The sequence below is a fragment of the Cucumis sativus genome, chromosome 7 (genome assembly GCF_000004075.3).
Source record: "Cucumis sativus cultivar 9930 chromosome 7, Cucumber_9930_V3, whole genome shotgun sequence".
Classification (NCBI taxonomy): Eukaryota; Viridiplantae; Streptophyta; class Magnoliopsida; order Cucurbitales; family Cucurbitaceae; genus Cucumis; species Cucumis sativus.
In genome coordinates, this window is record NC_026661.2 from 22,095,622 (window position 1) to 22,108,276 (window position 12,655).

Below are 12,655 nucleotides of genomic sequence, written 5' to 3' on the forward strand. Positions count from 1 at the left end.
TTTTCTCTTATCAATTATGGGTCCAATCTACACATTTAAAACCTTAAATTAAAATTACATTCCAAACTTTAGTCCTAAACTTCTGAAGTTTCTCTTTATTCAGTTTAAATTTTTAAGGCACTTTAGTAAGTTTTATACATTTACTTGAGAGCATCAAATTTAAAATCATATCAATTTATTTGAATTTTTTTTTTATGTAAAATTACCTAATAGTCATTATTAAGTGTTTGAAAGTTCATTGACTCACAATACATAAACTTAGACTAAACTATACCAGGAGGCACTAACTATACAATTTCCTTTTTGTTTCAATAAATGTGATATTGGATGAATAGAAAAATAATCATAATTACTTATCAATAACTATATACCACTAAATACCTTAAAAGGCCGAGGAATGAAAAAAATGAAGAAAATTTTGAATAATAGTTGATAGGAAGACATCTATTAGTTAGAAAGTGTAAACTCTTAAGTTATAGTTTTAAGAAGAAAAAGAATTAATTTCTTATATACAATTTGCTAGCTCAATCAAATTTCAAATATTATATTTAAAAAATCTTAACCATAATTTATGAGGCATTGGAATGGTTTTCTAGAATAATCATTAAAAAAGACCATAAAATACTCTAACAAAGCTACCTTAGAATAAGCTTCTTATATTTTGATTGCAAGTACTTTTGTTGCAATCATATATTGAGTGGGGGGGAAAGGTGAAGTTATACTTTATGTAAAGCCTCAGTATTGAACATAACCATTGTCATTTTAGATCACTTTCTCATTTGTCTTGTTTTGAAAATGTAGTTATCATTGGTTCGCTGTTGCCTCCTATGTGAAGAAAGGACATTTCTTCATCAGAAAGGATTTGCAAAGTAGTGATAAATTTGGCATTATGTTTTTCAATAAGAATCTTTCATAAATAGTAAATGTAAGAAAGAGAGAATATGGAAACAAAATATATCACTAATTAATTGGCTTGCCACCACTAGCTTTCTTTCTAACCAAAACAAGAAAATACGAATTTCCAACTTCCAAGATCATCAGTCATCTCATTTCATCGTAACTGAATAGAACAAAAAGTTGTATAAATGGAAAAATTGTCACCCTCGTTCCAACTAAGATTACAAGCCAAAATTTGATATCCATTCTTGTAATGAAGCAAATAAACTGATAAATAACTAAGGCCTTCTAGATGAGTGAGAGGATGAATCTGATTTCTCGGCTAGATAGTGCTCAAGCATGTCTTCCTCGTCATCATCTGCAATTCAAGCAATGCAAAGGTTTGGAATGGGTTAATGCTAACAACTGAACAATTTAGTATGTATTATTATTAAGATGGGAGGGGGAGCACCTTCAAAATCATCCTCATCGAAATCAATATCTTCCTCGTCATCTTCGTCAGATCCTTCAGTAACTGGAGCTGCACCTTTCTGTTAAAAAAGTGAGCAATATGTTAAGTTGAATGAAGCAGAAACTCCAGCTAACTGGAGATTCGACATTATACCAACTGTATCATAGGATGAAATAGCCAGTTGATCAGTCTTTCTCTTCTAGCAATGACACCGGTGCTTAAAAAGAAAAATTACCCCAGAAGCTCTTCCGCTCTCAAACCACTGCCTGCCAGCAAGTTTCTTTTCCTTAGGTGCAGTAAGAGCTGATTCGGGCATTATCCTGAAAGAAGTTCAAATTTATTATCAACAAACAAAATTGTTGATAGGAATGGTATTAGAGAGATATTGAGGTACATTGGTAAACAGTTAAGTAGTTTTTTGGGGAAGATTGGTTATAATTTATAAATCCCGTGGGTAGGGAAGAACTGTAAACAATATTTTGGTGAGGCGATTAGAGCTTGAGAGTGATCGCAAGATTGGGAGGGTCAAGTTGAAACAAGGCTCTTCAATAATGAAATGAAAAGAGACTAAAGCTCAAATTTTTTATAAGTCAATACATTCAGGTCCCCTATCAAATATCTGACTTCTTTGAAACTGGAAAGATAGAATATAAATATGCTGATCAAATGTCAAGTACAAAACGGAAGAAAAAAACTAGGGACCATTAAATCTCGAGACTAGGCAAATTACAAAAGAAAAGCTCTATAATTAGACAAAACCAAAAGAAGAGAAGAATATTTAAAGCCCTTGTTATTAGCCACACAGAGACAGACATAAAAGCTGTCAGCTGCCCCATTTCAATTTCCCCAAAGAATTCCAAAGAACATCCCATCTTTACCTATCGAAAATCCCAAGGTATATCTTAGTCATTAGCTAACGTATTAGGTTGGATTAATAATGAATTTGCCTGGACTAGTGCACAACTTTTTGTAGCCTGGTTGGGATAAGGACTAGTAATAAGTACATATCAAAGCTCTATTGCTAATCATTTAGATTGTTTTATACGTAGTGTGAACCAGAAGTTCAGTAGTTATGCAGGTTTGAAGATTAGTTTTTGTGATTTTCTTTCTCTCTTATTCTCAACAACCAGAGCCCTTTTGGTAATTTTTAAGTTTTTTGTAAATAGGACTGTCCCATTCTCCTTGTTTGCATTTGTAAATAGGACTGTCCCATTCTCCTTGTTTTCATTTGTAAAGCTTAGTTACAACTAACCTTAGCGTTTTCTTTTTAGGGCAGGAACGATCCACAAAATTGGGCCTCTGTATGTTAGTGTTGTGCTAAGAACCAAAAGTCTCTTGAGGCATTTTAGGAGTGCCAACCATAAAACATTTAAGGAGCCACTCACAATCTTCACAAGGGGATCCAGCAACAATCAAGATAATAAAAAGGTGGTCCAAGTCCTCTGTTTGGTGCTCCACCAAAAACGCATATAAAGCAGCTTCGAAAGACCTTCATATGCCCTTTCTGCTGCATATTGTTTTGCTCAGAGTTCCCACAGGTATCTGGCAAATAACAACACGCTCTACGAATGACAACACTCTCTCTCCTCCAATAAAGAATCCTGGAGGCATCATAGCCATTTGAGTTTCTTCTCAGAAGAATTAGTCTTCGAAAGACAGACTTAGTAAGGTCCTTGCCATCTACAAACTGCGAGTTATATTGGCACATCTAAAGTTAACACCCTGTGGATTGCCTAAAAAAGTCAAATGAGATCTGCTTATAAAAAACCTCCACGGTTTCCAGTAACCATCATCTGACATCCAGTCCATAGAAGTGAAGCTCCCTCCATTAGAACATTAGACAGAACAATCCACTTCGTTGCCATATCATCGAGATCCACTCCTTCACTACATTAACATTGAGACTTGTTGGTGATATATAATTAAATTTGCCTTCAACCACCAGCTTAAGCTTTTGGATGAATCGGTGGTTTAATAAGACTCATCCATCCAAGAAAGGTATTGTACAACTTCAACCATATTGTTGGGATAGTCATCAGGTACACTACTAGCAAAACCCGAGACTACTCTAACGGCCTAACCTTTACAAGGACAACAATGGTCGCACTTTTGTTGTTGTATATATATATTGGGTGGGGGGCGGGGGAGCAAAAGAAAAATAAATAAATTACTTGGCTCGTTCCAGTGCAATCTCTGCTTCAAATCTTTCCCTCCATGCTAAAAATGTGTCAAGGGTGACAGGTTCTCCATGTGGTACAATTACCTGTGAGATCAAAGAAGCAGAATGTAAATGAGTTCATTCAATTTCAAGCAATGTTCAACAGTCAAGTATTTTAAAAGATAGTCTAACATAGACTAACATATGTCATCGAGTCAAGAATGTAACATAAATAAACAAATTTTGAAGGATGGTTCTTTTTTTTTATTCCTATGCTATGGGACATTTGGCCTCAGAAGAACATCAGAATTTTCCATCGAGTGAGACTGGAGAGGGACTTTGGGATACAATTAGATTTAATTCCTGTGGGGCATTTGACTTGAGAAGAAAAGTAGAATTTTCCATGGGGTGAGGAGGTCTGTGGGGAACTTTAGGATGCAACAAGATCTAATTCCTCTTCGTGGGCATCTGTTAATACCATCTTTTTAATCTATCAATTGAACCTAATTCTTTTGGATTGGAAGGCATTCCCATAATTGGGTGTGGAGGCTGTTTTGTTATAGAATTTTTTTATCCCCTTATGTATCCTTTCATCTATCTCAATAAAAGCATGGTTTCTCATTAAAAAGAAAAAAAAAGAAAGAAGAGAAAAACATAAATAACTAAACTTGTAGTACTCATCAGTCATCCCAAATATATAATAAACACCATAATAAAAATTAAAAACGTAAATCTAGACACAGATGTCATTTCCAGTCCAACAGTATTATTAACTATCAATCACAAAAGTAACTGAAAGTAAATAGAGAATCTTTATTTATAAAAAACTAATAACAGAAGATAAAAATAGAAACCCGTACATCTTCTTTTGCTCTCTCTTCTGCTTCAGCAATCTCAAGACTACTTTCTTGACCAAATCGCTCAGATAGCCACTCTTTAGATGATGTGACAAGTGTGTAGACCATAGCCATACCGAGATTTTCAGAAGCCTGTCCAAATATACTAAGATGTAAATGTCAGATATAGCACATTATCAAGATAACCGTAAGTTCCTCACCATCCAATAGCCAATAATTAGCTTACTAATCATCAGGCAATTTTGGTAAATAAAAAAGGGCTATAAGAAACTTGCTGTTTTCTGCTACACTGACAGAAACTTTCACGTGTCATCTTATTTCCCAACCCAATTTTGTGGGCACATTATATACTTGATATAATTATTAGTTTAGTTGAAAGAATCCTCAAAGTCTAAGGGCATAACTTGATTTTTTTTTCTTTTTATTTTCTGATAAGAAATGAAGTTCTCATTGGAAAAGAAAATTGAAAGAATATAAGCATCAATGTTACCGATGTGTGATAGCTATTTAAATTAAAGAAAATACCTCTTGCTGAAGCTTTTCTTTCAAAATCTTTAGATCTTCTCCCGGTATTCCTCTAATACTAAGCAACAAAGCAATAAACCCAAAAATCAATATATTATTATGCTAAAGAATGAAATATTCTTTTTAACTCAAATAACCTAGGGTATGTTTGGTAGGCAAATCAGAAATAAAAATTTGAAAAAAAGGGGTTCAATAAAAACAAAGTAGCAGTTTATCTTTTTAAATATATGTTTGGTAGCAGATTTAGAAATTGATCCCAATTTAAACAATTGTTCCAGATGTGTTTGATATAATACATGTATAAATTAAAAAGAACTAATTGCAGTTATCCACTAAATATTAGGTTGAGTATAAACTACTATTAATTAAGTTATAATTTATGAACATGTCTTCGGTTAAGAATTTTGAATGATATTTTACACTATCAAATAATTTATAATGCATTATAACTTATACAACATTTTAATTTAACAAAAAATGAATTGAGTTTATAATATGAGCAATATTTTTTAAAATGTTTTAGTACATTTTAAATATAAATTTTCAAATTCAAGATTTCGATACAATAAAACATAGAAAAACATTGTTTTCAAAAGTTGCAGTATTTGAATCACATACTTTGGAAAAAATAAAATAAAAAACATATCTGCAACTGCATATAGAACCTGAAAACATAAAAGTAAAACTGGATTGCCTACCAAACAACCCCCTAATGTGCCGCCAGAACGAGTCTGGGAATCAAAATCCACAACCTAACTAGGCAACTTAGATTAAATCTTTATGTTTATTTTGAATCATTGAAGTAAAGGATACTAAGGATTCACCTAAGTATTTACAAGCACAGTATAATTATACAACCTTTTCACATTCAAAAGTGGAGGTTCATCAGGATACTTCTCTGTATGAGAGAAAATCAAACCCAGCTGAACTGCAAAAAAATTGGGCAAGAGCTTACTACCACATAAATTACTGATCCTATATTAGGACGGTAAGAAAGTAGTTAACCTCTATGTATATCTATTAGCAAGGAAACTTAAGTAAGAACAACCTGGCATAATTGTTGATTCATCTGTCTCATCATCCTATTGAAAACAACAAAGGTAATGAACATTAAGATCATAAAGTTCAATAGGTCGACTTTCTTTGGTGACAATCAGCAAGTAAGCAAATAACGCTAAATTATAATAGGTCCTAATCTTTCACAATGAAAATGTCTCCAAAACCACAAAGCAAATTGATAACTATTATATCCAGGGTAGAATGTAATAAGGAAAATATTAACTGCTTCTCACGAATGGCCACCGAAAAAGATTTACCATAATATTTGAAATATTGTTCTAAGAACTGCTTCAAGAAATATGAAATGCTCGTTTCAAAAGTTCTAGTTTGAAGTACAACTTAAATTAAACCCAAATTCTTAAGTAACCAAAATAGTAGAACTCAATCCATTTGTACCTATACTAAAGCTAAGCTCTTCACAGCGGAGTAGATATATCCAAAATTTTCAACCATTGTGCTCCCCCTATCTTCCTCCCTTCTTTAAAGAGGAAAAGAGAGTCGGCACAATTATCATATCCTGTTCATCTCAGAATCCAGCATAGCACTTATCATTAGCACTAAGTAGGATGCTTATTGCTTACCATGCAGAAAAAGTAGAACAATTGGGAAACAGAGACACACATACCTGTGGAGACAGTGTTATTTGAAAACATCTACTAGAAGTGTTTAGGCCACTCTCACTTGAGTGAATTTCTGACATAGAATACAGACAGAAAAGGGCACCTGACAAGTTAAAAGAGAGAAAAGGTAGCGAAGCACTTTGAATTCTAAGAGACAAATGTGTCACAAACCTTTGAACTCGTCCATAAGTATAGCTTCCAATGCTTCAATTTCCATTTCCTGCTCTTGTGCATAGTCTACAAGCCGAATCGAACACCAACTGTTAGAATTTATGGGGACATAATGAAAAGTCCAGACAAAATATAATCCAGTATATAAGCACGGGCACACACATCAATTCATTAGATATTGAAGTATAGGATTGTATGTTATCCAATCACACCCAAAGTATTCAAGTCCTGTAATCTCACATTAATTTGATCACATTAACATGTTCATTTTTATTTTGTCCAATAAATAGGAATAATTTTGTCAAAGCAAAGTATGAAGGCGCTATGCTAATAAAGACCTATATATTCAAGTTCTGTTGGTCTCGTATCATAGGGAAAGTGTAACACGTGCTGGCAATTACACGCACTTCGTCAAAGCAAAATATGAAGGCACAGTACTACAAAGTATATGCTAATTATCGGACTTCAGACTTCTGCTGTCCCCATCGAAATCCCCATACTCTCGCCCAGCCCATTAAGTCTATCGTCAATGAGAAAAAAGTTTTTTTTTTAAAAAGCATTCTTTCATGAAGACCACATCACAGAACTTTCACGATTTGAAAAACATTCAATCTGCAGCTGGTAGAAATCGTTAACATAATCGCAAAGCATAATACTAGCAGTAGCCAGAAAAGTAAATATAGCAAGAACCAATAGACATTTATATGATCAGGTGAAAAATACTAGCAGAAGTCAGAGCTGAAGCACAGACGATAAGAAAGAATCCATATTCAGATAAAGGAAGGATACATAAAACACTTCCAAACTTCCTTAACATTAAGGTGAATCTGAAAGAAGTTGGATAGGGAAAATTGCGTACCAGTCATGGCTGCTATAATTGGATTCCGCTTACACCTCTTCCTGGCGTCGCTAAAATGCAATCACGGTCACTGAGCTAATGGAGACCCCAAAATTACTAATTAAAACAAAAAATCATAAGTTCTTCAGCTCTTTCCCTATGGGATTTGGTAAAGAAAACCAAATATAATGGATTGAGAGGAAAAATTGTGGGAATTTTTTCGAGTTTGAGGGGGAAAAGAATGGAAGAAAAGGGGGAAATAAAACAGAGGAAATAAACTATAAAAACCCTTGTTGCCCTTGTATTTATTTAACCTTTTTCTCGTCTCTGTCTCTCTCTCTTTCTCTCTCTCTCTCTCGCCGAATAGTTTTCATTTTTGAATAAAATTTTATTTACTACCCACCCTTTATCACTCTTCACAGAAACCCTCTCTCTTCCCCCACCAAAAGGTTGGTTTTTGATCCGAACTCACATCTCTCTCACACCTGGCTTGGACACCCTTTACACCACATACATAAGCTTCTTCAAAGAAAACCCCATAAACATAAATGGATGTCAACAGAAAAATCATATCAAGAACACTGAAAAATATTTTGCAGTAATGTTGAGAAAGACTCTTAAATCTTGGAGCTCGTTGTAGATCTCTGTTTTTCCCTTAAACCCTTTTCTCCTGTTCTTTCAGTGCCGCTTCCAACTGCTCTTCCTTTCCCTTTGAAGCTTAAATTTTGGTGTTTCTCTCTGACGCATGCAAGTATGCATTTCTCTTTAATCTAGTTATTCCCAGGGGTTCCTCTTTGTTAGTGGTGTATGCATTTGTCGGTGAAAGCAAGGTTTTTACGGTTTTAATCACTACTGATTGCGCTTCAAGATGAACAGCTAAGGGGTTGTTCATTTGAGGAATTCTTTCCCCTGGTCTTTGGGTTCTGGGGGGTTTTGGAGATGGGAAGTTCTAGCGAGGCCAAGGGTATAGATTCATCGGTTGGAGGGTTAGTTTGGGTCCGCCGCCGAAATGGGTCGTGGTGGCCGGGCAAGATTTTGGGCCTCGATGAATTGTCGGAGAGTTGTTTGGTTTCTCCGAGATCCGGTACGCCGGTGAAACTTCTAGGTCGCGAAGACGCTAGCATGTAATTGCTTCTTGTTATTGGTTCATTTTAAGTTCTGTTCTTCATTGATTTGGTTTGTGTGGATTGTATTATCTTCTTGTTCCTGGCTCTATCTCGTCATTTCCAATTCCTTTGTGTTTACTGGTTAACCCTTTTCGTTCTGCAAGGTTGCGTATGATGTTTGATGTCCGTGTGGTTCTCACTTGGCTGTTCTTTGAAGCTAAACGTTGACATTTGTGGCTTTTTGCTTTTTGTTTAACAATGATTGCATAAATTCTTTTTGGTGGCTTATAGCTATTAGCTAGAGATTTGGTCTCTGGAAAGCATGAGTTTTTCCCTTGCAGTTGCATCTACCACTTTTTATGCATCCTGATTTTCCCCTGTTCTCTATGTTTTGAATGTTAGGTGCCTTATTTTGTTTCTGTTTGAGGTTTTTCTCTCTATTGTGACTATATTCTTACTCTTGTTGGTTTAGTGACTGGTACAATCTTGAGAAATCTAAGAGGGTGAAGGCATTCCGATGTGGAGAATATGATGAATGCATTGAGAAGGCAAAGGCTTCTGCAGCGAACTCTTGTAAAAAGGCCGTGAAGTATGCCCGGAGGGAAGATGCTATTCTACATGCTCTTGAGCTTGAGAGTGCCCTTTTAGGCAAGGATCAGTTGGACTTTAGCTACAGGACTCAGAATAATGTTTCAGATGGCGACCATGGTATCTTAGTCAGTGAGTCTTCTCCTGTGTCTGATTCTTGTGAAGAAGGGGAAGAAGAGGAAGAAGAAGAAAAAGAAGACGAAGAAAAAGAAGAGGAAGAGGAGGAGGAAGAAGAGGAAGTCGAAGAGGAAGAAGAAGCCATCATGTCCGATGATGTGAGTAATTCTGAACACGCTTGTCCAAAAAAGAGTAATTCGGAAGATACCTGTCCTAAAAAGAGTAATTCTGAAGTGAGCTCTGATTCAGCCCCAGAAATCTCTCATTCAGACATTCCTTTGGAAGAAACTAATCATGCCAGTTCCTCGAAGGTTCTGTCTGAACACAGGAGGAGAACACCAAATGATTCAGAGGATGATGGAACCGAGGGTGTTAAGCGTATGAGAGGACTTGAAGATTTGGGTATGGGTTCATTGGCAAACGGGAAGTCCCATGCTGGAGTGCAACTTGAAAAAGTTCAGCAAGAGGATGCTTCCCACTGTGATGCGAATACTGGAAACTGTGTGACTAATGGAAATGGAAATCCTCCGAAGATTATTCATATGTATTCATCATCCTTGAGAAGAAAGCGATCACCAGTGGCAACTGTGCAGGAATTTTTGAAAAGGAAAAATCGCCGTCGGCCATTGACGAAGGTCTTGGAGAGCACAGCAATGGTATCTGTTCCAGTGTTTTGTGATCAGCTCCCTAATACATGTAGTTCTAACCTATGGGGATCATCTGATGGTAAAATCTCTGAATTAGATACTGAGTCGAAGAGAACTAATTCTTTAGCAGTTATCAATAGTTCAGACGGCAATGGCACTGCAGTTTCTTGTGATGATGAAGCCTTTTTAAGTGCATCTGAAGTGTCTCGGATTAACTCTAAGGCAAAGGAAAATGAAGTCTCCAGTATATCTGAGATCTCTGAGAATAAAACTTCGGACAAGCTATTTGATGTGACATTGGTTAAAGAGGAGAAGCACCCTGCTGGTATGATTGAAGTGAACAATTATGAATTTTTAATATATACGTTCTCTTTAGTATGTGTAGGTTCAAATTTTATGTTCTTTAACTGATAAAATTATGTTTTTGGCTTATTTACATTTCTGCTACACCTTGATTTTATTTTACGGATTCTTCTTGCCTCCTGGTTCATGCTGCCTGTGATTTATATGTGGCTGTGGCATCGTTGATAATACCTTTTTTCCCTTTCATGTATCATTTTAGAATTAACTTTTTGGTTCATTTGATGACATTATTATTGGTCCTGATGATAGTTGATAGGTTCAGACAGTGCTTGTTTCTCTTTGAATTACTTTCTGTCAAGGTGTTCTGCTGTGGCATAGATTGGAAAGTTTTTAGGTTGCATTTGGATGATATTGTACTGATTTTTGTTCCCCAACTGTCAGGTTTTTCTCCTACAAATCCCTCTTCTTCATCTGGTAGGTCTACAGTTGGTGCTTTAGGAAAGCAGTCCAGTCGAAGTACTCCAGCTGCATCTTTGGAGAACGAGGGAACAAAGGAACCCGGTTCTTCAATTTCAGCTGCCACTCGTAATGATAATACTAAGCAAAAGATTGAGAGAGGTACTTCAAGGTGGCAATTGAAGGGAAAGAGGAAGTCGAGGCATTTAAGTAACTACAGAAAACAAGATTCAAAAAATTCCTTGGATGTGGATGATGCATCTGATGCATGCTTGGTAGGTAAAGTAGAGTACAACAACGTTGGGAGATCCCCCTCTGCAAATGATTGTAACCTGCTAGCCAAGTCCAAAAAATTTGCTGAAAGTCAGGTGGATGGACTCTCTGAATGGAGTAAGCAAGTATCTTACAGGAAACCAAATGCAAGTGAACTGAAAACTGAGATGAAACAATTGCTTGATGACCCTCTAGTACCTCAAAAATTGCTTCCTTATCGCCAGTCCCGCTTTGCCGTTCATCGATATCAGATGCCAGAATTTTATGTTAGAAATCATGGAGCTAATCCACTATTATATGATGTTGAGCTTGAGGTGAAAGCCAGCTACAGGCCTCAGCATGTTCCATTGGTTTCTCTGATGAGCAAATTGAATGGTAAAGCCATAGTTGGTCATCCTCTCACAGTTGAAATTGTGGAAGATGGGCACTGTGATTCATTATTGACCAGAGCAGATTCTGAACCGGAAGGCAATGAACAATGTTATGTGACAGGCAAGCACACTGCACCTTCAAGAACTCAAGCCAAACAGTCCAAACAGTCACCATCCCAACCTTGTTTCTCACCCTCCAGATCGCCGAGAATGAAGAAATCTGGGCATTTATGTAAAAAGATCCGCAAACTATCATCATTGACTGGAAATCGGCACCAAAATCAGCCAAAACGAATGGTACAGAAGTCTAGTGATCATGTCATCACCTGCATCCCCCTTAAAGTAGTGTTCAGTCGGATAAACGAAGCAGTGAGCGGTTTAGCCAGACCTTCACACCATGCATTAACATGAGGCAACCCATGAATTAGGTTTGTTCTTTGACAGCTTGCTTAAATTATACAATTTGCACAACCTAGTGTCTGTTCAATTAGAATTGCGGTATGCATACAGCAGCATTCAACATTAAGGTAGATTGATAGAATCAACCGTACAAGTTCTTTGACATTTTGATATTTGTAGAGAGGAAGTGGTAGGACAGGAGTAGGAAGCATGGTTTCTGTTAGCTCTGTATATATGTAAAAGTAGCGGCAGAGTTGTAAAGATGGTGATTGGAATCATCTGGTGTTTGGTACTATTGTTGACCTCGTTTAGTTAGTTTTTCTTGGTCCAAGAGTGAAATAACTTCCATTCCCATTGTAATGCATGTAAACAATATTGTCACTAATTAATCCTCAGTAAACTTCTAAATTTGTTCTTTAGCTTCCCAATTCTCTGATTCTGTTGGGCACTTAAAACACATTCTAACAGCTTTGTGCATGTGATTTTTGTTCAAATTTTTCATGAATCTTACCCGAGATCTAGCATAATATGGTAATCGTTAGAAAAGGTTCAGAAAAGAAAAGAGTTTTCCATACTAATGACCTATTTTGGAAGGTGCTTCCACTCAACAATTTGTGAGTTCCAATTTCTTCTTGTTATTGCTCTTGCTCCTTTGAGTTTATGTTTTCCCATTCCTCACTTTTTGTTTTCTCTAGCAAGAAGGATGGAGATAGTGAGAGTGAAAGTTGAGAATACAGTTCCAGTTGATGTTCCACCAACCAAAATAATATATAATCATCTCAAATAAAAAAGTCCGTTAATACAATTCCTTGAAGTTTC

General features: G+C 36.1%; 2 protein-coding genes across 4 annotated transcripts; one reads left to right on the forward strand and one right to left on the reverse strand.

Annotated features, from left to right (window-relative positions):
- Positions 1–942: 942 nt before the first annotated feature.
- LOC101216653 (RWD domain-containing protein 1) lies at positions 943–7,751 on the reverse strand. Of its 3 annotated transcripts, none has more exons than XM_004141625.3 (11): positions 7,598–7,751; positions 6,739–6,804; positions 6,573–6,640; positions 5,937–5,970; positions 5,747–5,816; positions 4,889–4,946; positions 4,367–4,495; positions 3,520–3,611; positions 1,584–1,668; positions 1,349–1,427; positions 945–1,255 (listed from the first exon to the last, which is right to left on the reverse strand). In XM_004141625.3, exons 1-11 carry the CDS (start codon positions 7,602–7,604, stop codon positions 1,176–1,178), a joined length of 768 nt encoding a protein of 255 aa, XP_004141673.1. In that variant the 5' UTR covers positions 7,605–7,751; the 3' UTR covers positions 945–1,175. The 3 variants fall into 3 exon arrangements, with proteins under 3 accessions (XP_031744378.1, XP_004141673.1, XP_031744377.1); XM_031888517.1 differs by having other exon boundaries at positions 6,739–6,827; positions 7,598–7,733; XM_031888518.1 differs by lacking the exons at positions 6,739–6,804; positions 7,598–7,751 and having other exon boundaries at positions 943–1,255; positions 5,747–5,811.
- A 571-nt stretch (positions 7,752–8,322) lies between these two features.
- LOC101208635 (uncharacterized protein At1g51745) lies at positions 8,323–12,264 on the forward strand. Its single transcript, XM_011661346.2, has 3 exons — positions 8,323–8,700; positions 9,155–10,359; positions 10,779–12,264. Exons 1-3 carry the CDS (start codon positions 8,516–8,518, stop codon positions 11,846–11,848), a joined length of 2,460 nt encoding a protein of 819 aa, XP_011659648.1. The 5' UTR covers positions 8,323–8,515; the 3' UTR covers positions 11,849–12,264.
- The last annotated feature ends 391 nt before the right edge of the window (positions 12,265–12,655 follow it).